The following is a 27,917-nucleotide window of genomic DNA, read 5'->3' on the forward strand; positions in this document are numbered from 1 at the left end:
AAAAAGCGGTTACCTCCGTTTAGGCCCCGCCGCCCGGGCGGCGGCAAGGGGGGAGACGACGGGCCGGCCGGAGCCGTGGGGGAGGGTCCGCCCCCTCCCCGACCCGTGCGGGGCAAGAGAGGTCGGGCCTAAAGGGGTGGGGAGCAGTGTGGGCAAGGAGAGCATCATCGCTACTTCGGGCCGGCCAAACCAGGCGCCGGGGGCCGGGACCGTGTCCGCCGACGGGTCTCCCCTAGTCCCCCGGGCGCTAGTCCGGTGCCCCGCGCGCCGTGAGCGCTCCTCGAATACGCCGGCGGGACCGCCGACGGGAGCTAGCGGGGGCCGTCTCACCGCCCTCCCCGACGGCGGCAGGCGTGACCGGCCGGGGCCCGGGTTTGGGTAGAGGGCCGGCCCGTCCCTCCCCCTCCCCCCTCGAGCGGGCGCCGCCCCGCGGCCCGGCCGTTACCTTCCATGAGCTCGGCCAGGAAGGGGATGGACTCGGGGAGCAGCACCACGTAGTTTTCCCGCAGCTTCTCGGCCAGCTCCAGCACGGCCAACAGGGCGGCGAACCGCACCTACGGTGGAGGGGGGGGGGGGGGGTTGTCAGGGAACGGCCGGGGCCGGCCCCGTCGCCCCGGTCCGGGGGGGGCGTCTTCCCCGACGGCGCCCACCTTCGGGGCCGCGTGCCGCATCTTCAGCAGGATCTGGTAGTTGAGGGGCTTCCAGAGCGAGTCGTCGGCCATGGCCACGGCAAACTGAGCGAGGCAGGGGATGACGCGGGTGGCCACCCTCTCCTGGAACGCCTCCTCGCCTCCCATCAGGTTCTCGAGCTGGCGGGAGAGAGGGGGGCGGTCCCGGACGTGACCCGCCCGTTCCCGGGGGGGGCCGCGCGGGGCCACGCGGCCCCGACCGGTCCTCGGGACCCTCCCCCGGCAGGGCGGGAGGCCGGACGGTCCGTCTCGGGGAGAGGGCGCGGGGGGGGGGGGGGGAGTGGGGAGAGGGCGGGCGCCGTCCGTCCTCGAGTACGGAGGCCCCGGAGGGCGGCCTGTGTGGGTCCCTCCCCGGCCCGGCCGCGCTCACCTGGTCTACCAGGGGCATCATCAGGGCCTCGGCCCGCTCTTTGCTCACGAAGCGCTGGGTGTCGTAGAGGAAGATCTTGTGCAGGCAGCCGAGGACGTACCGCAGCAGCAGGCAGCTCTTCTCGGGGTTCCGGGCGTCGAAGAACGGCTCCTCTGCAGCGGGGCGGAGGGGCGGCCGCCGTGAGATACGGCCGGAGGGGACCGAGGCGGCCGGACGGGTCCCCTCTCCCGTCCGTGCGGCCGGTCCCCCCGCCCCGTCCCCGCCCCGCGCCCAACCCACCCGTCTTGGAGAGGTGGACCTGGTGCAGCGCGTCGGCCAACGGCTTGACCAGGTGGCCGGCGAACAGGCCGAAGAGCCCCTTGAGCTTGTCGGCGAGGCGGTCCGCCAGCCGGGAGAAGGTCAGCAGCCGGTCCTTCGAGGCGTGCGTCGTCTTGGACCAGTCGAACAGCTGGACGGGGGACGGGGGGGCGGGGGCGGGGAGGGGGATCCATTTCCGCTCCGCCGCCGGGGCGCCGCGGGACGAGGACGCGACCGGGCGGGAGTCGCCGGACCCCCTCCGGGCGCCTTCATCCGTAGGACGGGCAGAGCCCGGCTCGCCCTCCCTTTTAGACCTCGACACGGTTCCGGCGCGTATCCCCTCCGACCCTCCTCTCTATCTACCCCGGGGTGCGGCCTCTCGGTCCTCATCCCCCTCTGACGGCCGAGGGGACCGAGGAATGACTCGCCCCAGGTCACACGGCTGACAAGTGGCGGGGCCGGGGCCGGGACCCACGACCTCTGACCCCCCAAGCCCGGGCTCTCAGTGAGGACTTAACGAATCCCGTAGAAAGAACAAAGAGAGGGAACAAAACCGGAACGGCGACCTTCTCACCTTGAAGAAGAGGGGCCGGAAGTTGACTTCGGAGAGTTTGATCACCATGGCGACGAGGCAGCCGATGACGTCCCCCTCCGTTTTCCCCACCTCCTCCAGGTCATCCTGCCGACCGACAGAGGCCGCGATGCCCGGGGGGGGGGAGGGGCGCCCGGGCCGAGCTTCCCGGGCCGGTCCCGCGCCCCCTTCCCTCGACCCGTGGCCCGTGGGGCTCCGCCCGGGGAAGCGCCCGTTGCCCGGGCGAGCGAAGCTGGCGGCGCCCGCCCCCCCCCCCCCCCCCCCCCCCCCCCGCGAGAGCCCCCGCCCGGGCCGGCCCACCTCGGGGTGCTTCGCGCGGAAGTCCAGGGCTTTCAAGAAGAAGGAGGTCAGCTGGGACTGGTGGGAGTAGAGCTGGATCTTCTCCATGACGGCGATGTGCTCCTGCAGGATGCCCATCAGCGGGCCGAGGCCGCTCTGCGGAGACACGGGCACACCAGCCCACGGCTCGCGACCCCGGCTCCCCTCGCCCGCCCTCGGCGGGCGGCCCGCGCCCGTCCTCCCGCTCGGGTCCTAAGCCCCTCGAGGGCAGGGAGCGGGGTCTCTCGTCCCATCGGAGGTACTGAGCGCTTCGCGTGCGCCGAGCTCTGTATAGGGCGCTGGGAACAACACGACATAAAGCTGCGGGCCCTGCCCGCAACGAAGCGGCGTGGCTTAACGGCCAGAGCCCGGCCTTGGGAGGCAGAGGACGCGGGTTCTGATCCCCGCGCTGCCACCGGTCTGCTGAGTGACCTCGGGCGAGCCACTTCCCTTCTCCGTGCCTCAGCGACCTCATCTGTAAAACGGGGATGAAGACCGGGAGCCCCACGTGGGACAAGCCGATTACCTTCGATCTGCCCCAGCGCTCAGAACTGTGCTCGGCCCATAGCGAGCGCCTAACAGATACCGTCACCCTCGTCGTCATCAGAACGAGCTTCGCAGTCCAGAGGGTTTTCCTTTTGGGCCCAGTACGGTGAGCCGCACCCACACGCCGGCTCGAGCCGAGGCCTCGACGGGTTTGAGGGGCCGGTAGCGCCCCGGGGGGCCCGTCCCCGGGCGGGCCCCCGCCGTGCGGACCCTCCCGGGCTCCCCGGACGAACCTTCCGCTTCTGCTCCAGCTCCTCGTAGCACTCGGTGACGGCGGCCAGGAAGACCCGGGACGACAGAGTGGTGGCCAGCGCCGCCTCCAGGGCCAGTACGCGCTGGTGGGCTTGGGAGGCCGGGCTCAGGCCCTCCGTAATCTTCTTCACACGCACCACCTGGGTGGGGGGGGGGGAGGGGGGTGGGGGGGAGGGGGGGGGGGGGGCGGGCCCCGGTGACCCGTCGGCAGAGTTCCCGGTCAACGCCGGGAGCCCGCTCGTCCATCGACCCCCGCCCGCCTCGGCCCGGGGCGACGCCCCGGCGGCCCACCTGGAAGAGGATCCCGCGCAGGTAGGGGCTGAGGAATTGCGGGAGGGCCTCGACGACCTTCTGGAGGGCCGTCACGGCGCTCAGCAGGTACACCTCGCTCGAGACCGGCTCCTCGGACCGCTCCAGGGTCTTCAGCAGCGTGGGCATCAGGCTAGGGAAACCACAAGAGGACTGGTGATGTCCGGCGGTGGGGGGCGGCTGGCGTCTCCCCCGCGACCCCTACCTAAATCATTTATCGATTGCTGTTCACGTCCGTCTCGCCCTCTAGATCACAAGCTGTCCGTGGGCGGGGAACACTTCTGTTCACCCTCCGACTGTACTCTCCCAAGGTCTCAGTGCTTTCCGCACACCCAAGCGCCCCATAAATACGACCGACCGACGGAAAGCTCGTCGTGGGCAGGGCACGCGTCTTTTAATCGTTCGACTCTGCTCTCCCAAGCACTCGGTACGGTGCTCTGCGCCCGGCGGGCGCTCGATCCGACCGACGGAAAGCTCGCTGGGGGGTCAGGGAAGGGGTCCGTTCCGTCGGGCTCTCCCCGAGCGCTTCGTCCGGCGGCTTCGCACGCGGTCAAGCGCTTCGTCGGTGACTTGCGGCGAGCGTACCTGGGGAGCTGCGGGATGGCCAGGGCGCCCAGGGTGCAGGTGACCTCGGCCACGCAGAGCAGCGCGCTGCCCAGCACGTTCCTCTCCTCCTTCCCCTCCTGGGCGATCAGCCTGATCACCGCGTCCAGCACGGGGACGAAGGACTTGGTGTTTTCGGGCCCCAGGCTCCGGCACAGGAGCTTCAGGCTGTAGAGCGCCGTCTGCCTGTTGATGGCCTGTTCCTCCTCCTCCTCCGCTCCGGTCTTCCGCGCCGCGATGGCTAGGAGGTGCGGGATCAATTTCAACAGGAGCTCCACCTACGCGTGGAGGGAGAGGGCGGAGAGGGGCGCCGGGGAGAGAGAGAGAAGACAGACGCCGGCCCGCTCTTTAACAACCGCGGTCCCCTCGGCTCCGGCCTCGGGGCGACGCGTGACTCCCGCCGGAGAGGGGGAGACCCCCGTCGTATACCTGGTCCTTCGACCATCTGGGGCGCAGGTGCAGCTGGTTATTCAAGAGTTCCATTGCTTTTCGCCGCACCGAAGGCAGCTTGTTCACCATCAGCCCTTTAATCATGGGCAGGAAGGTCTTCAGAGGCAACAGGGCGTTGGCCTGCGGACGGAAACGGCCGCCACGGTCAGTCTCCCTCCTCCGACCGGCCCGGCCGAGGAGGGCGGAGGACGCGGGTCCGTAAGCGGACGTACGGGCGGGAGGGGGCCGGCTTTTCGGGCCGTGAGCGGGGAACAGCCCCTCCCCGGAGCGCGCCCGGCCACGGGGTGCCCCGAGGTCTGCGCGATTCCCAAGACCGGGGGGGGGGGGGGGGGGAGCAGCCAGCTCACCTTGTCCAACAGGTCGTAGGCCTTGCTGAGCAGAGCCCGCCAAAACTTGGCCGTCAGCTTGTCTTGGTTGTTCTCCACGGAGCGGACCACCGTGTTGATGTAACAGAGAACTTCTTCTAAGAACCTGAAACCGGGCGGGGACGCTTGGCCGTCGGCCAAAGCAACACCCCCTCCCTCCCGTCCCCAGGTCAGCCCTCCCGAGCCCCGACCCTCTTCTCGACCCACGGTTTCACGGGACGGCAACGCCGGCTTCTCGGGGCCCAGAGAGCGCCTCGACCTCTCGCTCGTTCAATCGCATTAACCGAGCGGTTACCGGGGGCAGAGGCCCGTACCGAGCGCTTGGACCGTTCAATCCAAGCGGCTCACGGAGACGATCCCCGACCACAACGGAACCTCTTCCCTGAACCCAAGAGGAGGCTCAAGGAGAGAGAGGGAGAGCGTCGCCGTGCCCCCAAAACGGACGTACCTCCGTTCAAGACGTTTTACTCGTCTGGTGTAACCGGATTCGGCCACCTGGTGTGAGGAGAAAACGAACGAAAATGGCCCGGTCGGCACGCTGAACCGAACGAGGGCCCTCGCCTGCCCCTCGGATGGCCCGGGATCCCCCCCCTCGTCTGCTCTGTGACTTTGGGCGAGTCGCTTCGCTTCTCCGGGCCTCAGTGCCCTCACACGTAAAATGGGGATTAAGACCGTCGGCCCCTCGCGGGACACCGACCGTGTCCGACCTGATCAGCTTGTATCTACCCCAGTGTGAGCGCGTAATAAATACCACCGTTAATATTATCGTCATCGTGCGGGCCCAATAAATACCACCATTGTCTTTTCCGTGGCACCGGTTAAGCGCTTACTATGTGTCCCGGGCGCCGGGGCAGAGGTGACACAGTCCCCGTCGCTCCTGGGGCCCACGGACTAAGCAGGAGGGAGGACGGGTGGCGAATCCCCAGTTCGCGGTCGAGGAAACCGAGGCCCAGGGAAGCGGCGCGACTCGCCCCGGGGTCCGCGCGGCAGGGCCGGGATTAGAACCCGGGCCCTCCGGCGTCTCAGGAGACGCCCCCGGGAGAGGCCGCGTCGCCTGGTGGGGGGGGACGCCCGTCCGGACCTTGGCGATGAAGTCCTGGGAGGCGAGGAGCTGCGTCATGAAGGACAGCGACAGGAACTTGAAGTGCCGGAGCTGCTTGCTGGTGTGGGTTTCCACGTTGAAGATCTGCACGGCCGGTGCCTGGCTTTTGGCCTTGTGGAATCTTGTCTTTTTGGGCTCCTCTGGCAGAGAGAACAGCGAGACGGTGTTCTCGATGTCCTCCCCCGAGACCAGAGCTGCCGGTCTGAGGGCGGTGGAAACGGTCTTTGTTTTTCACGTCCCTTTTTCGGATCTCCTCGGGGGGGGGGGGGGGGGGCCGTTCCTAACCCAAGTCGCGGGACCACGTCCTCGCTGCTGCTCCTCCTCTACGCCGCGACACCCAGCCGCGGCCAAACCTCTCCCAGCTCCACGCTTCTTCGAGTCCGCGGAGGGACGGCCAATCGAGCAAGGTTTCTGTCGAGTGCCTACCGCGTGCAGAGCGCTCTACTCGGCGCCTGGGAGAGCCCCCGTCTTCTCCCTTCTCTACAAGGGCTCACTCGACCTCACCCCCTCGGGTCAGCCGGAGGGCATCCGGACCGGGGAGGCCCCGCTAAAATCTCCCCCCATTGCCGCCTCTCCTTTCCCCGGCTTCTCTTCTCCCCACGGGCCCCCGCTCGGGTTCCCTACCTTCCTCTTTATTCTCCGGCAGTTTCGTGAGGTACTGGAGAATGTTCAGCAGGCTCTGGATCTGTTGCCCGGCCCTGAATTTACAGCAGATGGAAATCCAGAATTCGGTGTCCGCCTCCAGGACGGTGTCCTGCTTAAGGTCAAGGGAACAGGGTGGAGAGGCGGCCGTTTTCTCGGAGGGAGGGAAAAGCCCACGTACACATCCCGACGTGCGTTTCTGCCCCCGAACGTACGCGGCTTCGCTTCTCAGCCCGCACGCCCGGCCTTTAGACGCCCCCAACGCCCTCCCCGCGTCATTCGGGCGGCCCGGAAGACCCCAGTTCACCGAGGAGCCTGGACGGCGGCCGGGCCGGGGCCGGCGTGCGGCGGGGAGGGTTCTAAATCCCCACCGAGAAGCGGTGTGGCTTAACGGCTACAAGGTGGGCCTGGGGGGGTCAGAAGGATCTGGATTCTAAACCCGGCTCTGCCACTTGACCGCTGTGTGACCTTGAGCGGTCACTTCTCCGGGCCTCAGTTCCCTCATCCGCAAAATGGGGTTTGGGGCCGTGAGCCCCACGCGGGGCAGGGACCGTGTCCGACTCGATTCGCTTGTAACCACCACAGCGCTCGGAAGAGGGCCCGGTACGCAGTAAGTGCTTAACGGACACCGTGATTATTATAAACATTATCACTAAGGGGATGAAGACTGTGAGTCCCACTTGGCACACGGACTGTATCCAAACTGATTGGTTTGTATCCACCCCACGTTTAATACGGAGCCCGGCACACGGTAAGCGCTTTGTGTATATATCTAAGATTGTGCACATATCTGTGATTCTATTTATCTATTTTGACGGTACTGATGCCTGACTACTTGTTTGGTTTTGCTGTCTGTCTCCCCCTTTTAGACCGCTGCCCGTTGTCGGGCAGGCATCGTCTCTACCTGCTGCCGAACTGTACATTCCAAGGGCTGAATACAGTGCTCTGCACACGGTGAGCGCTCGATGAATACGACTGAATGAATGAGTGGGCGAATACCATCGTCGTCATTACCACCTGTGCCTCAGTCCCCTCGCCCATAAAATGGGGATTGAGACCGTGAGCCTCACATGGGGCAGAGACTGTGTCCAACTCAATCTGTCCGTAGCCACCCCAGTGCTTAATTCGGTGCCCGGCACATGATGAGCGCTCGACAGACACCGCGATCATTATAAAACGGGGACGGAGAGCGGGAGCCCCGAGTGGGAGCCGGACCGTGTCCGACCTGACTCGAAAATACCAGGCAAAATCCCCCACCTTTGGGGTGTTTCCCCCGGGAAGCCCAGGACCCCCGTCCCGGCTCTCACCTTCTCTCTGGTGGCGGCCACCAGCACGGTCTTGGTCACGTACTGCTCGAAGAGCAGCGCGAGGAGGGCCCAGAGGAACCTGTCGGCGCCCAGGGTGTTCACCAGCTGCACCAGGATGGGCAGGCGCCGGTGCTCGGGCACGTGGGGCAGGGCGTCCACGAACACGTTCATGATCTTCACCACCATCTCTTCCAGGTTCCCCCGGATGGCCCCCGAGCCCCTCTTGTCCGCCTGCAGTCACGGGGACCGTTATTCACACGTTCGCTCCCGCGTATTTACTGAGCGATTACCGCGCGCAGGACACCGTGCTGGGTGCTTCGGCGAGGACGCCATCAGGGGCGGGGGCCCCCCGAGAGGCCGGGGCCGTGGGGGGCCCGCCGGGTCCCCGGCCTGGGGTTGTCGGGAAAACGCTGCGATACGGGGCCCCCCTACAATCTTCTCCCTCGCCGCCTCTCCGAGGATCGGAGAAACGTCCCCGCCCCCGGAAACGGCAAACTCGGTGACCTTCGGTTAAATTCCTTCAATCGGGAGACCCTCCCCGCCCCGCCCCCGCCCCCCGAGGGCCGCGGACCGAGTCCGAGCGTCGGCTCCTTTGCCGCCGGCTTTGGGACCCGGGGCCCTGCACGTGGCGGGACCCTCGAAACGCAGTACTTTCCAAATCGATCGGAATAGGCGGGCGGCTCTGAAATCCGTGGATTTTCCCGGGCAAAAGCCGGCTCGACGCGGCTTTCTCACCTCTTACCTTCTCGACTCTTTTCTCTGCGGCTCGGACTAGGCCACGGGCCATCGCCCGTCACCTGTCCTAACCCGAGGCCAGGAGGCGACGGTCCCGTTGGCGCCCGGGCCCGGAACGGCCTCGCCGTTTGAAAATCAGCCACGGGCGACCGGCCGGGCCGGGCCGGGCGGAGAGCTCCCGCGGCCAAACAAGTTGCGTCTCGCGGCCGTCGGGACGCTTCCCGTCGCCTTGGCCGTTCCGGGGACGGCGCGTGGCCGAGCCAGCCTACCTGAATGAGAGCCGGAATGACCATCTCCACCGTCTTGTTGATGACCTGGAAGCTGTACGAGTCGTCGAGGCGCATGACGTTGGCTCCCATGAAGGTGAAAATGGGCATGATGTTGTGCAGAACTTTATCCTGGAAGAAACCGGAGAGGCCGAGCTCTGACTTGCGGGTCCAAGCCGGGGAACTTTCTAAACCCGGCCCCGTTTCGGGCCTCCGCTCACGACGCGGACCCGGAGGCGGACGGGCGGGAACCCAACGGCACGACAGGACGCACGGGTTTGAGACGCTGCGGAACGGTCGGGATCGGAACCCAGGTCCTCCGGTTCCCAGGCCCGTGCTCTCTCCCCTAGGCCATGCCGCTTACCGTATCACGCTATCTGTCCAGACCAGGGCACGGAAGCTGCCCCGTCCCTTTGGTCATTTTCCCTTAGAATCTCTTCCTCCACCGCAAGGCCCTTGCCAAGATCCAGGGACCGGAATTCCCCGCGGTATCCCAGGCACGGAGGTACCGTCATTAGACGGAGAGGCAAAACGTGGCCCGTGGGGAGTAGCGCGGCCTGGGAGTCAGAGGACGTGGGTTCTAATCCCGGCTGGGCCACTCGCCTGCCGTGTGACCACGGCCAAGTCGCTTCACCTTTCTGGGCCTAAATGACTTCATCTGGGAAATGAGGATTAAGACCGTGGAGCCCCACGTGGGACAAGGACAATGTCCATCCAACCCAATCACCTTTCCCTCGACACCAGCGCTTAGTACCGCATACAGTAAGCAGCGTGGCTCGGCGGAAAGAGCCCGGGCTTGGGAGTCAGAGGTCATGGGTTCAAATCCCGGCCCCACCCCCGTCAGCCGTGACTTTGGGCGAGTCACTTCGCTTCTCTGTGCCTCGGTCACCCCATCTGTAAAATGGGGATGAAGACCGTGAGCCCCACGTGGGACGACCCGATTCCCCTGTGTCTACCCCAGCGCTTACAAGGGCGCTCTGCACATAGTAAGCGCTTAACAAATACCGACGTTATTATTATTATTAAAATGGGGATTAAGACCGTGAGCCCACGTGGGACAACCTGATCACCTTGTATCCTCCCCAGCGCTTAGAACGGTGCTTGGCCCACAGTAAGCGCTCAACAGATGCCATCATTATCACTATTATTAAACACTTAACGAATACCATTTAAAAAAAAAAAAAAAAAAAGCCGAAACGGAGAACGTGACTTAGAGGGGGACCGGGCAGCAACGGCCCGTTTCCGAACCGGGAACGAACGAGGTCAACCCGGCGAGACAGAACAGCTTGAGATAAAGCGGCTCGTTCCCGTTCTCTCCCCGGCGGCTCCCGAGGGGCTTTCCTGCCGCTCTCCGGGATCTCGGGGTCGCGGGCCGGGCCCGGAGCTGGCGACCCAACCCCCCCCCCCGCCAGCCCTCAGACCCCCGAGACGGGACTCACCGGGAAGATGGTGGCGGCGGTCCCGAGGAGCAGGAGGGCGTGGTGGTGCGTCTGTGGCATCTCCGACAGCCGCACGCACTGGACGATCAGCTCCACGTTGAATTTCTCTTCGTCGAGGACGTCTGAGGAGGCGGGACCGCCCCCCCAAATCCCGGTCACTAGGCACGGAGGGTCAGAGACGGACCCCCCTCCTCCCCGGCTCTGCCGGCCCCGGCTCTTTTACCTTTGGGGATCCGGGCCCCGTCCGGGGACAGCTTCTGGCAGATGCTGAGCAGGCAGCTCAGGATCAGCTGCTTGGTGTACTCCAGGTTTCTCTGCTCCACCGGCAAAAGCTCCAAGAACCTGTGGGCCGGGGGCACGGCCAAAGGGGAGACGCGGTTGAGGGCCGCGTTGGGCCACGAGGGAACGGGACACGGCCCGTTTGAGCTAGCTAAAAAAAAACCAAACCCGGCACCATGGCGTGTACAGGACGCTCCCTCCACAACGGGCCCCTGCCCCCGAAGGGCCCGGTGTAGAACGCCGCTCCGATCTGACGCGATTAGCGCCCGCGAGGGGCCCGAGAGTGATTTAAAGATCCCGGGGTCCAGCCCTGGGAGGGAAGCGGAGCCCGCCGTTGGGTAGGGACCGTCTCTGTCTGCGAACGGTACTTTCCGAGCGCTCGGTACGGCGTTCGACGCCTGATAAGTACGATCTGAACGAACGGGAGAGGGTCAGGCGAGCCAGTCCTCTGCCTCCGCGCGGGGCAACGACTTAAACCTAATCTCCCGGGACGCTCGCTGTCCGTTCTCCCCTCAAGCCGCAGGAAGGCCCTACGGCTCCTTCCCTCGGACGGCCCGTATCTTCTCACGCTGACGCGTTTTAACGAGTTCTTCCTCACAGAAACCCTCCCGCTTTCGCTCAAGTCCACCCGCCTCCTCTCGGGACTCGGTCACGTGGGCCGCTACCAAGGGCTGACTACGCGCCGGACGCCGGGGGCGGATTCAAGGTTAGGAAACCGGGCGCGGCTCTCTCGTCCCCCACGGGGCCCGCAACTGACCCGGCCCCGTTCTGCAGCTCGGGGTCAAGCGACCCGTCCGAGGCGCGGCCGCGGGCCGGCTCCCGCCGCCGGACCGGCTCGTCCGGCCCAAGGGCCGTCGGCCTGTACCGTCGCGACCACGGAGAAGAGATCCGAGCGTCGCTCGAGCCCCGGTCCGCCGGGGAGCGGAGCGGGGCCGGCCCGCCGACGTGACCTCCCGTGGGGGCCGTTACCTGGAGAGGAGGTTGAAGAGGGCCGGCACCAGGGCCTGGGGACTCTGAAGCTTCTTCTTGTGCTGCAGCAGCTCCAAGATGAGCGTCACCCTCTGCCAGGAGACGCTGCCGACCTCCTGGACCGCCTCCGGGTCCGGCGACTTCCTGCGCCACAGAGCGGGGGGTTGAGGGTCTCTCCGCGGTAGCCGGAGACACGCTCCGGTCGTTCTTTCTCCCCTCTGTTTGTTAGGCGCTCGCTACGGGTCGGGCGCTGCTCCCGGCGCCGGGGTGGGAACGGGCCAGTTAGGTCCGGCAGTCTAAGCGGCCCCGGTCCACGCGGGAGGGACGACGGGGACCGGATCCCCGTTTTACCGGCGAGGAGACCGAGGCGCAGGGCGGCGAGGTGACCGGGCCGGGGTCAACGCGGCCGGGATTAGAACCCGGGTCCCCTGACTCCCAGGCCCGGGCTTCTTCCACTAGGCCTCGTCGGTTCTCGACTCCCCCCGCCCCGTCGGCCCGTCCGACGGCCCCTTCCGTTTACCCATCGGATAGACGGTGGTACCCGCTGAGCGCTCACTACGCGCTAGGCACCGAACGGTAGCGCCGCGGCGGCTACGAGCACATCGGGTTGGACGCGGTGCCGGTCCCACACGGGGCTCACGTTACAGTTACAATTCCCGTTACGATCCTCATTCCCTGAGGCCCGGCGAATTGACGCGACTTGCCCGAGGTCACCCGGCAGACGGGTGGCGGAGGCGGGATTAGAACCCATGACCGCCTGACACCCCCCCCCCCCCGCCCCGCGCCGCGCCGCTCTTCTAGTCTCATTCTACCGCGGGGGAATCCGCTGAGTCCCAGCAGGGGCGAAGGGGACACCCTCTACACCGTAAGCTCGGCGCGGGCGGGGAACGCGTCCCTCTCACCGTGCCCTCCCGAGCTTTTAGCACAGAGTAAGCGCCCGATGAACACGGGGGACCGACCGAGCGGCCCGCCTCTTACTTCTGCTGCATCTTCTGTCTCCTGGCCTGCTGGACGGTCCCCGGGGCCCTGCTCTTGTCCGGCAGCTCCAGCTCCAGGCTGATCTGCTTGGCGTTGACGGAAATCTGAAACGACGTCCCAGCGCGGACGACCCCGTCCCTCGTTAAAACAGCCCGCCCGCACGACGACGACGACGACCCCGCCCTCCTTCGAAGCCTCGCTCGAGGAGCGCCTCCTCCAAGGGGCCTTCCCTGCCTAAGCCCTCCTCTCCTCCCGCTCCCTTCCGCGTCGCCCTGACTCGCTCCCTTTATTCGTCCCCCCCCCTCCCGGCCCCGCACCGCTTAGGTCCGTAGCTGCCGTTTACTTCTCCCGTCGCCCGTTTCCCCCTTTCGGGTGCAGGCCCCCCGCGGGCGGGGAACGTGAGTGAACGATAACGACGCCGGTGTCCGTTAAGCGCTTACTACGTGCAGAGCACTGTTCTGAGCGCCGGGGGAGATGCGGGGGAATCCGGTCGTCCCCCGTGAGGCTCACGGTCCCCGTTTTACAGATGAGGTCACTGAGGCACCGAGACCCGCCCGCGGTCACACAGCTGACGAGTGGCGGAGCCGGGATTCGAACCCACGGCCTCCGGCTCCCAAGCCCGGGCTCCTTCCCCCGAGCCACGCCGCTTCACTAGCGAACGGTGGATAGAGCCCGGGCCCGCCCCTCGTCCGCTGCGTGACCTCGGGCAAGTCACCTAACTTCTCCGGGCCTCAGTTCCCTCATCCGTAAGACGAGGACTGAGACCGGGGGCCCCACGTGGGACGAGGACCGCGTCCAACCCGATTACCTCGTGTCCACCCCAGCGCTTGGTACGGGGCCCGGCACACGGTAAGAGCTGAACGGATGGGGCGATTAATATTAACATTACGTGTCCGTCACGGCGGCCGTCTCCCCCGGCCGCGGAGGAAATCACGGCTCCGCCGGCTCGGCCTGGCGCTTGCCCCCCGGGGCGTTGGGGGTGGGGGGGGGGGTGGGGGCGTGGATGGGAAGGGCCCCCGACTGGGGCGCGCTCACCCCTTTGAAAACGTTGCCGACGGTCTGGGCGCAGACGGGGCTCTTGCAGTTCAACAGTAAATCGAAGAGCACGCCCAACAGCTTCTGCTGAATCTTCTCGTCCGACACCGCGGCGAAGAACGGCTTCGTCATCTGCGGGCGGGGGGGGGGCGGGGGGCAGGAGGGCGCCGGGCGCGGGCATCGCCGTTTGGAAGGAGCGAACGATCCACCCGTCAAAGACAGCCGAGGGCGGCCCGTTTATCCACCCGGCGCCCCGCACGCTCCTCGCTCCTCCTCTCCCTCGCCGCCCGGCCGCCGCTCTCCCCTCTCAAATATCGAGAGCGCCCCGCGGCCGGATCCCAGGGGCGGGCGACGCTCACCTGGCCGAGCGCGGTGAGCTGGGGGGCGGGGGTCCCCTTGCGGGGCTGCTGGGGGGTCTGCACCGCCTTGACGAACAGCTCTAGGCTCCGCGGGTCCTTGCGGAGGAGCGGGGCCGAATGCTCGTTGAACTTGGCCAGGGCCAGCTGCAGGACGGCCGCCTCGTCCGCCGGCACGGCGGCCGGCTCCGTCCGCGCCTTCTCCAGCAGCCGGTCCAGGGTGGGCAGCAGCTGGCACAGCACCGCCTGAAAGGCGAGGACAGCGGGGGCGGTCGCTCGTATCTATGGGGCGCCCGCTGGGTGCGCAGCGCTGTACTGAGCGCTAGGGAGGGTACGCTGTAGCAACAACCAGACCCGTTCCCCGCCCACCACGCGCTTAGCCTGGAGGGGGAGACAGAACGTCGACAGAAATCTTTCCACTCCGCTTACCGCGGACTGTTCGGGGGACAGCGCTTAGTGCGGAGGACTGTACTAAGCACTCGGGCGGGTACCAGTCGCTAAACACGTTCTCTGCCCACAAGGAGCTTAGAGGAGGAGCAGCTCACTGCCGTGTCACTTCTAATCGTTTTCTCGTCCCCCAACCCCCCCCCCCCCCCGCCCCCGGAATGCTTTCCTTCCCACGCGCGGTTGCCGATCGAAAGTCTCGGTGTGTTTCCGTTTCACCGACTGCGGCGGGAACGGCCTCGCCCTCGAGGTCTCCAAGCGGCGGAGCCGGGATCAGAACCCAGGTCCTACCGTCTCCCGGGCCCGCGCCCCATCCACTCGGCCACCCCGCGGCTCTTCCTGCGAACCCGTGGGTCGCCCCGCCTCAACGCAACCGGCCCGGGCCCCCGACGCACCTCGCTATTGACTCCCTGGAGGATTTTCAACAGGCTCTTCACAATGTAGGACGGACAGCCGGGGGCGTGGACGCAAGACAGCAGGTGATTGAGGGGGCCGGACAGCTTCTGGGGAGATTTCTGCTGATTTTCCGCCTGCTGCTCTGTGAAGAGGCTCTCCAGATCCTGGAACGGCCAAGAGACGAAGAGTTGGGGAAGGGAGTCGCCGGGGGGGGGGGGGCGGGGGCCTCGTGGCGCACGTCAGATAATTTCCGGGGGACGACCGACCCAAAAAGTGACCCGAGGGTCCTTTTTCGAGGCTTTCCTTGAATTTGACGACGACGCTACGCGTGAAGCGCTTCCTCTGTGCCAAGCCCCGTTCTAAGCGCTGGGATAGATACGAGGTTGATCGACGAGGTTGACGGCTGATCTGGGCAGAACCTCCGTGCGCTTCACACCGTCACCAAAAAATAACACCTGTTCTCTCGCCTCCTCAGACCGTCACCCTCACGTGGAACAGGTGAGGCGGACTACGTCCGACCACCCCAGCGCTTAGTACGGGGCCCGGCGCTAAGGAAGCGCTTTCAAAATACTAGATTAAAAAAAAACCCCTCCTTCAACCTTCAATCGAATTGTCTACCGAAAACTCCGGGATGGCGGCAGGCCCGCGGCCTCATCCAAAGATCGTGCATCGGAAACCCCGGCGTCGACACGATACGACGGCAGAGAGGCCCGTGACCGCTGGGGGAGAGGAGGAGGGCCACGGGGAGAAGGCGGCGTTTACCTGGACGATATAGGTGGCATCTGAGACGATCTCCTCAGCTTTCTGGACCACGTGACGGACGACCGCGTGGAACGGAGACCCCTTCTCTCCGTCGAGGTACTCGAGGCAGTGAATGGCGGCCCTCCGCACCTCCTTGATGGGGCTGCCCAAATTGATCAGCAAGGACACCACCACTGAAGGAGACAGAGACGGTCAGAGGGAGGGCCACCTGCACCCCCCGAGTGCGGCGCCGGGTCCCCGGCCCGAACCGGAGCGATCCCCGCCGGGCACCTCGTCCACAGATTTGTCTGGCGCGAAAAGGGAGGGACGACGCCTCTCTCCCTCTGGGTCCTGGGAAGGGTGGGATCTCCAGGTCCAAGGAGGGAGCTGGGAGTCCCGGGGCCCGGGTTCCAATCTCAAACCCGCGAGTCTCTTCGCCGCTCCGGGCCTCGGGCCCTCCCTGCCCCGGAGGGAGGCGGCGGGGGACGAGGGGAAGGTGCCCGAGGTCCGGCCGCGTGACGGGAAGGAGAGCGCCGGCCCGAAAAGGCCCCTCTCTGGACCGTAAGCCCGTCACGGGCAGGGAACGTGCCCGTTTACGGTTGTACTGTACCGTCCCAGGGGCTTAGGACGGTGCCCTGCGCACAGTAAGCCCTCAGTAAATATATAAAAAAAATCCTCGCGTTCTCCCCCACGAACGCCGGGGAGGCTCAAGACTAAACTGGGCCGAGGGGAAGACCTCCTCCAGCTCTGCTGGAACTTCAAGCCTAAAATTCAGTCCTCTCACCCCGCGGCACTTTGGGTTCTTGTACTCCCAAACACTTAGGGCGGCGCCGTATAACGGAGTCCGCACTCAACACTGGAAATTCTGGGTCACTGCGCACGGGAGAACGCGAGGCTCAATTCCCTCTCTTTTCCGCCGCCCTGAGGGGAGAACTTCCCGGCCGGAACCACGGGTCGGGGTCCCCCGGGTACCTGGAGAGGAGGCGGACGCCAGCTGCTTTTTCCTCTGGGCCGTCTGCGATGCCAGCACGGCCCCCCCGGCGTACAGCGCCCGCACCTGCAGCACCGCGCTGACGGAGCAGTGCAGCGGGTCGGAGAGGCTGCAGCGGTAGGTCCACAGGGTGGAGAGGAACGTGAACAGCTCGGCCGAGTCCTCCAGGTGTTCCTGAGAAGAAAAGGCGCGTGGTGAGGTGGGGTGGGGGGGGGGGCGGGAGGGGGGACGACGACCGGACCGTCCGAGGAAGGTTCGACGAGAGGGGCCGGAGAGAAAACCGGATAAGGGGCCGCGATAACCGTATCTAAGCCCTTACTCTGCGCCGGGCCCCGGACCGCGTGCTGGGCTACGTACGAGACCGTCCGTTCCCGATCCGTCCATTCCAAGCGCTTAGTACAGTGCTCTGCACGTAGTAAGCGCTCAATAAGTACTACTGAACGAACGAATCGTCAGGGCCCGCGTGGGACTCGCGGTCTCAGGAGGAGGGAGGGAGGACGGGGGTTGAAGCCCCATTCTGCAGACGGGGGCGCCGGGGCCCGGAAGTGAAGCGACCCGCCTAAGGTCACGCGGCCGGATTTAGGAACCGGGTCCTCTGACTTCCAGGCCTGTGCTCTTTCCGCGAGGCTTCTCCTTATCACCTTTACTTCTTTTGGGACCGTGATGATGACGCTGGCATTTGTTAAGCGCTTACTGTGTGCCAAGCCCCGTTCTAAGCGCCGGGGGGGGACACACACGGCGATCGGGTCGTCCCACGTGGGGCTCGCGGTCTTCATCCCCATTTTACAGATGGGGGGAGTGAGGCGCCGAGAAGCGAAGGGACACGCCCAAAGTCACACAGCTGACAGGCGGCGGAGCCGGGATTCGAACCCATCACCCCTGACTCCCAAGCCCGGGCTCTTGCCGCTGAGCCGCGCGGCCTCTTGCCCGTAGAAGGTGGAACCCTGCCAGGCTCCACAGACGGACACACACGCCCGTTCTTTTACTCGGTTTTTTTAAGTTTCCCAACCGGCCTCCGGGAGCGGAATGCATCGCGCGCTTCCCGTGGAATATCGGACCGTGTCCAACCCCCCGATCATCTCCCACCTACCCCGGCGCCAAGAACGGTGCCCGGCCCAGAGCAAGCCCTTAAATATTATTATGATTACCGCCGGCCCCGAGCTTTCAAGAGCCACGGCCCCAGCCTTCGAGGGGAGGCGGGGTCTGGAGGGGCTTCCGCTGTAGTTTATTTATTTGCATTAACGTCTCGCCTCCCCCCGGTCGGGACCGGAAGCTCGCTGCGGGCAGGGAACAGGCCTGTTTGACCGCTGGGCTGTCCTCTCCCAAGTGCTCGGCACAGTGCTCTGCACACAGTCGGCGCTCAAAAAATACGAATGATAAGCCCTGCCACTCCAGGCCCGGAGACCGGATTGTACGATTGTTAAGGACGGGACCGCCGCTGTCCGTCTCGACCAGTGCCCTCTCCCCTTCCCGTCCCCTTCCGAGCCCCCCGCTTCAGCTGGCGACGGCCCCGAAGTAGCCGCGACCCCCCCCCCGACGACGAAAACGGCATTTGCTGAGCGCTCACTCTGTGCCAGGCCCTCTACTCGGCGCCGGGGTGGACGCGAGCTGACCGGGTTGGGCGGTCCCTGTCCCAGCTGGGGCCCGCGGTCTCGATCCCCATTTTCCAGAGGAGGTGACCGAGGCCCGGAGAGGCGAAGCGACTCGCCCGAGGTCATACCGCAGCCGGGATCGGTACCCGGGTCCTTCCGAGTCCCGGGCCCGGGCTGCGGCCCCCGGGAAACGGACGCCCCGCCTTCCCCTCTCCACGCCAGCCCGGATCCGCGGGCCCGCGACGGCGGGCCCGGCGATCCGTCCTCTCGGCCGGCTGGGAGCCCCCTGGAAATCACCTTGAGGAAGAGGCGCATCAGCAGTCGGAAGTGGACGGCGCCGCCGCCCCCGAGCAGGACCTCGAACAGCCCCACGAGTATGCGTAGGTAGTCTCGGCCGTCTTGGCTCAGGCGCTCCGGATCCCACCACGGCTCGCCTGCGTCGACGCCCGCCGGGGGAGAGAGAGACGCGCGGGGTAGAGGGTGACCGGTCGAGGAACGCGGGAAGCCGAGCGCCGGGAAGATCTCGGTGGGGGAACGGGACGGCGGGGGTTTCCTCTCGCTCGATGTTTCTCTCTCCGAATGGCCGTCACCCCCGCCGATAATGACGGTGTTTGCTAAGCGCTCGCCGCGTGCCGGGAACCGTACTAAGCGCCGGGATGGATTCCCGGACTATCCCCCCTTTTCCTCGGCTTCCCCCGATCCCCCCTCGCTCCCTCCGCTCTACACTCCCAGCCCCAAAGCACTTGCGTATATACGTACCCATCTATAATTCTGATTTATGTTGACGCCTGTTTCACTTGTTCTGATGTGTATAAAATCACCCTGTCCCCACGCCGGCGCTCAGAACAGCGCTCGGCACGTGGCGAGCGCCTAACGGACACCAACGTTATTATACACGGCTCTGGTTGTATTTATTTCTATTGATTGCTATCGATGTCTGTCTACTTGTTTTGATGCCTGTCTCCCCGCTTCCAGACTGCTGAGCCCGTCGTGGGCAGGGACACTCTGCGTTGCTGAACCGCCCTCTCCCAAGTGCTCAGTACAGTGCCCTGCACACAGTAAGCGCTCAATAAATACGATCCAATCAGACCCAGTCCCTGATCCCCCCGGGGTGCTCGGTCTAAGAGGGAGGGAGAGCAGCTACCGAATCCCCGTCTCACAGACGAGGAAACCGAGAACCAGAGGAACGGAGCAGGGAAGCCGCGTGGCTTAGGGGAAGGAGCAAGGGCTCGGGGGTCAAGGGGCCGCGGGTTCCGATCCCGGCTCCGCCACTCGTCAGCTGGGAGGCTTCGGGCGGGTCGCTTCGCTTCTCTGGGCCTCGGTCACCTCATCCGCACTAGGGGGACGAAGACTGAGAGTCCCCCGAGGGCCAGCCCGATGACCGCGTATCTACCCCAGTGCCCGGCACCGGTAATCACCTCGTCGTCGTCGTCGTCATCACCGTTACTATCATCGCCTCGGATCAACAGCGGGCCGGTGGCGGAGCTGGGATTAGAACCCGGTCTCCCCGACCTGTGCGCCGACCACTGGACCTCGCCGCTTCCTCCCCACCCTCGTCTTCGTTCCCTCCCCCCGGGCACGGGCCCCAACGGGGTTGGGGTCCTCGGGGAGGCCCCGCCGCCCGCGGCTCACCTCTGGGGAACGACCGCGGAGGCTTCAGGGCCAACACAAAGCTCCTCAGCATGAACAGGACCATCGCCGAGTCTTCCGCCGCCACCACCTGACCCTCGCGGAGCCCGTCGAGGTAGCCGGACCACATCCCCACCGGCACCTGGCTGTCGGACGTCAACTCGGAGTACCACTCGGGGGCGATTTCCTAACGGACACGGGGCGGGGGCGGAGATCGACCCCGGTGGGGTTTCGGGCCACGGCGCGCGAGCGGGGAATCCATCCGACGATCCACCGGATCTATCGGGCCCTTGCCGGGTGCCGGGCGCCGTCCAATAAGACCGCGTTCCCCGCCCACCACCAGCTCACGGTCTAGAGGGTTCCCCGGCACTCACCAGCGCGGACACGATGTGTTCAAGCTGCTTCATCTTCTTCTCCAGCAGACCGAGGACTCTCCGGGCGAAGGGAAAGTGGGTTTCCTTTCGTGAAGAGCAGCAGCAGCCGACCAGCACCCAAGTGACCACGGTCGAGGTCATTTTCTGCTTCACTGCGTAGACCTCCTGCTCGGCAACGCTAATCAGATCTTCCACCTTCAAAGCGAGGACCCGGTCGGTGCCCGTCGGCACCCTGCCTCGCCAGGACCCGCTTTCCGGCTCCTCCTCCCGCGGGTCCCCGGGCTGAAAACGGCGGGAGCCCGTCCGTCCCGCCCGTTCCAGTTTGAAGCTGTTTCTGCCGTACACGAGGAGCTTGAAGAAGCGGCCAAACCGCCTCTGGGGCCGGGACAGAACCCGAGACCGCTCTAAACCTCAAGCCGGTCGGCCGGCCGTACGTATCGAGCGCTTACTGGGTGCAGAGCACTGTACTAAGCACTTGGGAGAGGGCGATACGACAGACGCATTCCCGGAATGCAAGATCTTCAAGCACTCAGAAGATACTTTCAAATGAGTTTCGTCGACCCTCAAACTGAGGGGTGATTTGGGGATGGGGGGAGGAAAAAAGGAACTAAAGACGCCATTGCTTTCCTTCGCCTGATGAAGAGTCGATCTCCCGTCTGGATGATCCATTACCTCCTCTTACTCCTCCGCTGCGCCCCCAACCACCACCACGACAGCGGCAGAAACGCGGGGTGAGGAGCCGTGGGTCCCGGGGCGACTCGGCGACGGTTCGTTCGGGTTTTCGGCCGGTTGAAATCACCCCGGAGGGACGCGCCCGTCTCGGAGAACGGAGGGGAAGGGCACTTACCAGCTGCAGCATCCAAGAGCGGTCTCCCGAGCTGATGTTGCCGGCCAGCAGCTGGACCATCTTCCGGTTGGCCGCGCCCACCGACTCCGTTGGCCTGGAGGTCTTCAGCACGTGCTCGAGAGCTGCGGGGCAAGGCCACGGAGACGCCGTCGGGGATGGCCGGGCCTCTTGCTCTTTCGTGGGAAAACTCCACCGACTCTCCCGTTCCGGCCGGGGACCCTTCTCGGGGGGTCACAACCCCTCGCTTACACCCCCGGGGGAGGAGCGATCCCTGGGCCGCCCCTCTACCCCGGTGTTATCACCAGGAGGGGTCGGGGGTGATGGCGTTTACTCCCCCTCTAGGCCGAGAGCTCCTCGTGGGCAGGGCACACGCCTAACGACTTTATTTTTTGGGGGACGGTATTGAGTGCTTCCTACGTGCCAGGCACTTTACTAAGCGCCGGGGTCGATCCAGGCTGATCGGGTTGGACACGGCCCAGGTCCCACATGGGGCTCACAAGTCTTAATCCTCACCGGCGATAACTGAGGCACAGAAGTGACTCGTCCACGGTCCCAGCAGACAAGTGGGAGGGTTTAGAACCCCGGTCCTTCTGACTCCAGGCCCGTGCTCTATCCACGCCTCTCAGCCAACTCTGCTGTCCTGGACTCTTCCAAGCACTTAGTACAGTGCTCCTCACACGGTCAACACCCACCAAATACCGCCGACTGAGTGATTATTAGGTGTGCGGGCAGAGAGCTGTACTAAACGCTGAACGCGGCCCCCGCCCCTCCGCCCAGATCTGGTCAGGATCTGAGGTCGAATCAGGTCGGGGGGGGGGGGGGGGACGACGACACCCCTCCGGTTATTCTCCGGCGGGACGGGGCTCGGTTTCTCACCTTCTTGCCAGCCTTCGAGTAACGGGTGCAGGGAGCAGATGCCCGATCCGGCTAGCTGGAAGGCCAGTCTCCGTTCCGGGGAGCTGGGGTCGGAGCTGGTCAGGATCATGAAAGGGAGCAGGCGGACCACCACCGGGTTGGGGGCCGGAGCGTCTCGGCTCAGAATCCCTTCTTTGACCAAAATGCTGCCGGCCAACTCGAGGATCTCGTACCTGGGACGGAGTTCCGGTCCGTGGGTTGGGAGGCCCGGCCGGGGAAGCTTCCCGGCCCGCCCGGCCCACGGTCATCTCCCTCGCCCTGATGCACACGTCCGTCTGCCTCACACACGTACACACACGTCCGCCCCGAAGCAGCTGAGCAGAAAGGTCCCGGGACCAGCCCGGCCAGGACTCCGTCCTCGCACAGGAGGGTCCGGTTCGGGCCGGCGGGTCCTCGTCTACATCCAGCCCCGGCGGACGTGATCCCCCCGCCGCGAGGAGCCGAGCACCTAGCGGGGTCAGGAGCGAGATTCTCCGGGACCACATGCAGGGGGTGAGGGTGGGAAGACACCGGGGGCCCAGGGGAAGCTCTCGGCAAACACGTGACCGGCCGCAAGCAGAAACGAAAGGCGACTACATACCATTCCCCGACCTCCGCTTGTTCCGCTCTCTGGAAGACGCCCAGGAGGCTGGAAACGGTGGCTTCGGGACTAAACTGCTCCTTAAATTCCTACGAACGAGACCCGCGGGGAATCAGCACCGGTGTCGGAGCCTCTCCGCTCCCCTCTGGCCGAGGGGAAACTGCTTCGCTTTTCCACGGGACCAGAACTCAACTCACACCGCACCCCGGCGACCCGTCGGAGAGACCCGTCGGCCGGGCCGCTTCTGAAAAGAACACCGGGGACTGACACTTCCGCCCCGTCAGTCGGCCGGTCGGTTGTATTCACTGAGCGCTTGCTGTGCGCGCAGCGTAATCCTGGGCCCTTGGGAGAGTTCAAAAGAATGCTCCCCGTTCCCCGCCCACCAAAAGGCTCAGTCTAGAGGTGGGGAGAGACGTTCACGTAAACGACGGGTACGGGCGTGAGTGCTGCGGGGCCGGACGGTGGGATGAATAAAGGGAGCATTTCGGGGTGACGTAGACGGGAGTGGGAAAAGAGGGAAGGAGGGTTTAGTCAGGGAAGGCCTCTCGGAGGAGATGGGCCTTCGATAAGGCTTTGAAGGAGGGGAGTCGTCGTCGCCCCTCCGCTGCGCCCCAGAATTCAGGACTGAGGTTACAGCTCCCCGGTCCCCAGCTGGCCCCAACCCACTTCCTCCGACCGCGTCAGCCGTCCGACAAATGACGGACGTCCCGACCTCCGGCCGGGCCGGGCCGACTTCTCCCGCCAGCCGCGGGTGGGCTTCCCCGCCACCCGGGGAGCCGAGACCGCCTTCCGGCCGGCCGGGACTCCCCGCCCGCTCACCTTAAAGGCGTTCAGTGCCGACAGAACCACTTTTAAGTTGTCGTCCCCCAGGCGAGCCAGGATGGCCTCCCTGACGAAGGAGTCGTCGATGCTCTCCTGCAAGGTCAGGGGACAAGGCCGCTCTTCGGTCGGTTGCATTTACTGGGCGCTCGGTGTGTACAGAGCACCGTAGCGAGCGCTTCGGAGAGTACGGTACAGCAACAGGCACGTTCCCCCGTCCGCCGATGAGGTTTCGCCCGCCCTCCCTCGAGAAGCTAATCGACCATTCCATCAAATAGTGCTTACGGAGTGTTTACTGGGTGCAGAGCACTGTACTAAGCGCTTTGGAGGGTCCAAAACAAAGGAGCGGGGGAGACGCGCTGCCCGCCCCCGAGGAACCGACAGTCCAAGTGAGGAGGGAAAGTGCGATTCCCCTTCTGTCGGTCCGAGCCAACTTGAGGCGTAGCGAGACGGAACGGTTGCTCCGGGTTTTTGGTTTTTGAAACGCTATCTGTTAGGTTCTTATCACGTTTCCGGGCACTGTACTGAACGCCGGGGCACATACGAGTTAGGTTGGACGCACGAGGCTCGGTCTGAATCCCCGTTTTCCAGAAGAGGGAACCGAGGCCCAGAGAAGTGAAGCGACTTGCCCAAGGTCGCCCAGCGGCAGAGCCGGGATTAGAACCCGGTGATTCGGCCTCCCAGGCCCGGCTCTAACCACTACGCCGCGCTGCTCCCGAACCACCCGGCTGCCGACTGCACTGCCGCTCTTTGGTTCCTCAGTAACAATGACGACGGCGATCACAGTGCTATTCATTAATCGCTTACCGCGTGCTCAATAGCTCCTGTACTAAGAGCTAGGGTGGATACAAATCGGGTTGGACACGGTCCGTTTTCCGACGTGGGGCTCCCGGTATAATCCCCATTTTACAGACGAGGGAACTGAGGCCCAGGGAGGTGACGTGACCTGCCCAAGCGGCAGAACGGGATTAGAACCCAGGTCCTTCCGGGCCCCCCCAACCCGCCGCGTCTCTGTACCAACGGGGTCCCGGAGGGGCCGGCCGGGCGCTGACCTTGGACGTCTTGGCGATGCTCCGGAGATGCTTCACGGCCAGCAACCTCACGGTGGCCAAGGGATGGTTGAGGCTGAGCAGCAGGGAGGTGGCCGAGTCTGCCACGATCTGGAGAGCGGACGGCCGTCAGCGGCCCGTCCCGCGGCCGAAACGCCCACCGGCCGCCCGCTTCCCCGCAGCCGGGACCGCCCCCGCCCAGGGGACCGCCGCTCGATCGAGCGCCCGGAGCGGGGGACGACGACCCAAGACCGGGAGGACCGGCGTCCGGAGTGGGGCCCGGCCACGGATCTCGCCTGGGCCTCACCTGATATTTGCCCCCGCCGGTGGAGAGAGAGATAAACCGGTGGAAACAGTTCCGCTTGCTTGCGTCGTCGCTCATTTCCTTCAGGTGCTTCTCTAAGACCCAGTCCAGCGCCCCAGAGTACCTGCAACGACCAGAAGCCGCTCGCCGGGCGTTTCCGCGGCCGCTGTCCTCCCCTCCAGCTAGCCTACCGGACCCTCCCCGACGCTCGGGCTCGGCGCTCCGCCCGCGGGAGCGCCTCTCTGCCGCAGTGACCTCCTCGGTAAAAACGGGGACGAAGACCGCGAGCCCCACGTGGGGCAACCTGAGGACCTTGGATCTACCCCAGCGCCCAGAACAGTGCTTGGCACATAGAAGGCACTTAACAAATACCAACATTTTTATTATGATGATTCCCAGGTCCGGGCTCCTCTCGCTAGGCTGAGCTGCATCTCCCGTTCAGGCGAGGTGACTCGATTTCCCCGAGGGAGCGGGACCTGAGCAGGCGATCCACACCGGGGGGAAGGGACGGTCGGGCGAAAGAAACTTACTTGCTCTCGAAGAGTCTGACGAGGGGAAGAAGCCGTCTGTCGAACGTAGCGACTTTCTTTGCGCCCATCTTCTCGGAACCGTAGGAGATAAACTCTTCTAGAAGAGCGCTGCGAAACCAAAGAGAAAAATCAGGAGACCGAATCCATCCCGCTGTCGAGTGAATGCTCACTACGTGCAGAGCACTACCCTAAGCCCTCGGGAGAGTACGATGCAGCAGGAATAGCGGACACGTTCCCTGCCCGTCGCCGGCTTCCGGTCTGGAGATGAGCTACTGGCTCTCCTTACTCTTTCCAGGAAGGGGAAAACCCCTCGGGCCCGGGAGTCCGAAGGTCATGGGTTCTAATCCCGGCCCCGCCACTTGTCCGCTTCGGGACCTCGGGCGGGTTGCTTCACTTCTCTGGGCCTCGGTTCCCTCATCTGGAAAACGGGGCCCCAACTGAGCGCCTCACGTGGGACAGGGACCGCGTCCAACCCGATTTCACCCGGGCGCCTGCACACGGTAAGTGTAGAACAGATACCACGATTATTATTATTGTTACTTCTTGACCGGGACCGCCACCTCCGGGCGGCAAAAGTTCACCGCTGCCTCTCCTCGGGGAGGTCCGAATGACCGGGTGAGCGGGCCGAGGGGACCGGGAGGGGGACCACGTGCCGGATCGGCGAGGAGACTCGGTGGAGCGCTTCCGAGGTCCACCCGACCTGTCCCCACGCGCCTAGTGGGAAGGAGTCGGTCGCTCCCGCGGCCCGGCAGGCCCAGGGGAGGAAACTGCACAGCTGCGATGTCGCCCTTTACTCAACGGCCGACGGAGGCCGGGAGCCCAAGGCCATGCAGGGACGCAGATACAGACCGCGAGCCCGTCGTGGGCGGGGGACGGGTCCGTTCGCTGTTGTGCCGTACTCTCCCGAGCGCTCGGTACGGTGCTTTGCACACCGTAAGCGCTCAGGAAATACAATTCAAAGAACGCAGCTGCCCGAGGCTCTCGCCATGGGCTCCTGCTGGGATGGACCACTGGCTCCCCAACTCTCTACCTGGTCACCGGGTCTCTCCGGACGGTTTGGGGCACAAGCGCCCCCCATTAAAGCCCTCCCGGTATTAATCGCCTGTGTAACGATGATAATAACGGTGCTTGTTAAGCGCAGGGGTGGAGACAAGCAAATCGGGTTGGACTCGGGCCTGGTCTCGCATGGGGCTCAGGGTCTCGACCCCCATTTTACAGATGAGGGAACCGAGGCCCAGAGAGGCGAAGTGACTTGCGCGAGGTCGCAACGCATGGCGGAGCCAGGATCAGAACCCGGCTCCTCCCGACTCCCAGGCCTGCAATCTATAATCGCTGGGCCGTGCTATAATCTCTGCCTCGGCCTCAGCCCCTCACGGGGGCCACCGGCAGGCACCGAGGTCAAGCGGCCGAGCCGGGGTCTCGGTTAAGGGGCAAACGGGAAGAACGCCCCATCCTACCCGCCCCCGGAGACTCGGCCGGCTGAACTGGACGTCGCAAGGCAGGCTCACGGGACGTACTGAAAGGTGCTCATCGTGCGGCGAGCTTACCTGGCTACCAAACGGTCCAGGTTGTTTTCCAGTGGTATTTCTTTCAGTATTGCTTCTAGATATTCGGGGTCGCTCTGGCCGTCCACCTCTTTGGAGTCTTCTCCTTAGCGCGCAAGGATGCACAACCGCCAGTTTAGGGGGGGGTGGGGAACCCCTGGGCTACCGGTCAAGTACTAACACTTCAAAAATGTCTCGTCAAAGTCGTTTAAACGCGTGAAAGGGAGCGAATCGGAACGTGGGGGAAGAAAACCACGAATGTCTGGCTCACCATCTGTAGGCGGGTCATTTTTTGGTTTTTTGACCCAAGAAAGGAACGTTAACTCGAGGACAGAACAAAGTAGCGCCGTGGTGCAACGCTGCAGGCTAAAAAAGAAAACCCCGGCCCCAGACTCCCGACACTGGATTCGAATCCAGTTCGGCCCCTGGCCTGTTGTGTGACCTCGAGAAAATCACTTAACCTCTTTAAGACCTCGGTCTCCTCCTCTGTAAAATGGAGGTGTCTGCTCTCCCCGTCTCTTTCGCTGAGAGGACTGGGTGGGCTGACTCTCTGGACCGGTGCCTGACACGTAGTAAGTGCTTCACAAATATTATCGTTCTTATTATTTTTAACAGAAGGCCGCCTTCCTTCCGGTCCCACGTGCCAGACTGTACTAGGAGTGGATAATTTTGAATCCCCAGCGTCGTGCCACGCCGGGAAACCGGAGGGCGAATCACGCGGGGGACCGTGAGCCCCTCTAGGGCCCAGGCCGGGAGCCGACCCCGGTCCTCGTCCCCTCTCCCCGGGGTTAGGACGGCGTTCGGCACCCCGGGGGCAACTCGACCATCGACCCCGATGGCCCCGCCCAAGAGGCGGGCGCGACGGAGGGAGGAGGTTGAGGGTGGTCCCGTGAGCTCGGACCGTACCGGCGGCGTGGCGGTAGGTGGTGCCGATCAGGATGGGCAGCACGTATCGCAGGAGAGGAGAGATGTCGAAGGCCGTCGCCATCTCCCGCAGGGTCGGGACGAGGTCGGGAACGCTACACAGGTAGTTGAAAGGCCTGTCGGGAAGAAGAGGGCGCACTGCCTTTAGCAGCGACGACGACGATAATGATGACCGTGGTATCTCTCGAGTCGCTACGTGCCGGGCGCTGTTCCAAGCGCTGGGGCGGGCACAAGCTCATCGGGTTAGACAGAGTCTCTGCCCCACAGTAGGGCTCACAGTCTTAAACCCCGTTTTACAGATGAGGGAGCCGAGGCGACCCGCTCGAGGTCACGGAGAGG

General features: G+C 65.0%; 1 protein-coding gene across 3 annotated transcripts in view; it reads right to left on the reverse strand.

Moving 5' to 3' along the window:
* Positions 1–27,917, reverse strand: part of HEATR1 (HEAT repeat containing 1) — a 36,559-nt gene that overhangs the window by 1,155 nt on the left and 7,487 nt on the right. For all 3 annotated transcript variants that reach the window (XR_005661116.1, XM_039914825.1, XM_029047668.2), the window contains exons 8-44: positions 27,561–27,694; positions 26,658–26,760; positions 25,111–25,218; positions 24,584–24,704; positions 24,280–24,387; positions 23,228–23,323; positions 22,409–22,497; positions 21,790–22,001; positions 20,914–21,035; positions 20,067–20,261; positions 19,696–19,879; positions 18,361–18,497; positions 16,453–16,645; positions 15,502–15,674; positions 14,739–14,903; positions 13,903–14,145; positions 13,544–13,675; positions 12,509–12,612; positions 11,531–11,674; positions 10,506–10,624; positions 10,283–10,404; positions 8,847–8,975; positions 7,843–8,073; positions 6,518–6,647; positions 5,873–6,033; positions 5,240–5,286; positions 4,774–4,897; positions 4,406–4,546; positions 3,959–4,254; positions 3,356–3,506; positions 3,046–3,204; positions 2,249–2,383; positions 1,931–2,035; positions 1,339–1,507; positions 1,060–1,211; positions 651–809; positions 446–554 (exon numbers count right to left, since the gene is read on the reverse strand). Coding sequence is in view for 2 of the 3 variants with exons in the window: in XM_039914825.1 (XP_039770759.1) it covers positions 446–554; positions 651–809; positions 1,060–1,211; positions 1,339–1,507; positions 1,931–2,035; positions 2,249–2,383; positions 3,046–3,204; positions 3,356–3,506; positions 3,959–4,254; positions 4,406–4,546; positions 4,774–4,897; positions 5,240–5,286; positions 5,873–6,033; positions 6,518–6,647; positions 7,843–8,073; positions 8,847–8,975; positions 10,283–10,404; positions 10,506–10,624; positions 11,531–11,674; positions 12,509–12,612; positions 13,544–13,675; positions 13,903–14,145; positions 14,739–14,903; positions 15,502–15,674; positions 16,453–16,645; positions 18,361–18,497; positions 19,696–19,879; positions 20,067–20,261; positions 20,914–21,035; positions 21,790–22,001; positions 22,409–22,497; positions 23,228–23,323; positions 24,280–24,387; positions 24,584–24,704; positions 25,111–25,218; positions 26,658–26,760; positions 27,561–27,694 (5,402 nt within the window). In the remaining variant the exon portion in view is untranslated. The remainder of the gene's footprint in view (positions 1–445; positions 555–650; positions 810–1,059; positions 1,212–1,338; positions 1,508–1,930; positions 2,036–2,248; positions 2,384–3,045; positions 3,205–3,355; positions 3,507–3,958; positions 4,255–4,405; positions 4,547–4,773; positions 4,898–5,239; positions 5,287–5,872; positions 6,034–6,517; positions 6,648–7,842; positions 8,074–8,846; positions 8,976–10,282; positions 10,405–10,505; positions 10,625–11,530; positions 11,675–12,508; positions 12,613–13,543; positions 13,676–13,902; positions 14,146–14,738; positions 14,904–15,501; positions 15,675–16,452; positions 16,646–18,360; positions 18,498–19,695; positions 19,880–20,066; positions 20,262–20,913; positions 21,036–21,789; positions 22,002–22,408; positions 22,498–23,227; positions 23,324–24,279; positions 24,388–24,583; positions 24,705–25,110; positions 25,219–26,657; positions 26,761–27,560; positions 27,695–27,917) is intronic.

This window comes from Ornithorhynchus anatinus, chromosome 19, assembly GCF_004115215.2.
Source record: "Ornithorhynchus anatinus isolate Pmale09 chromosome 19, mOrnAna1.pri.v4, whole genome shotgun sequence".
In the NCBI taxonomy this organism is placed as follows: Eukaryota; Metazoa; Chordata; class Mammalia; order Monotremata; family Ornithorhynchidae; genus Ornithorhynchus; species Ornithorhynchus anatinus.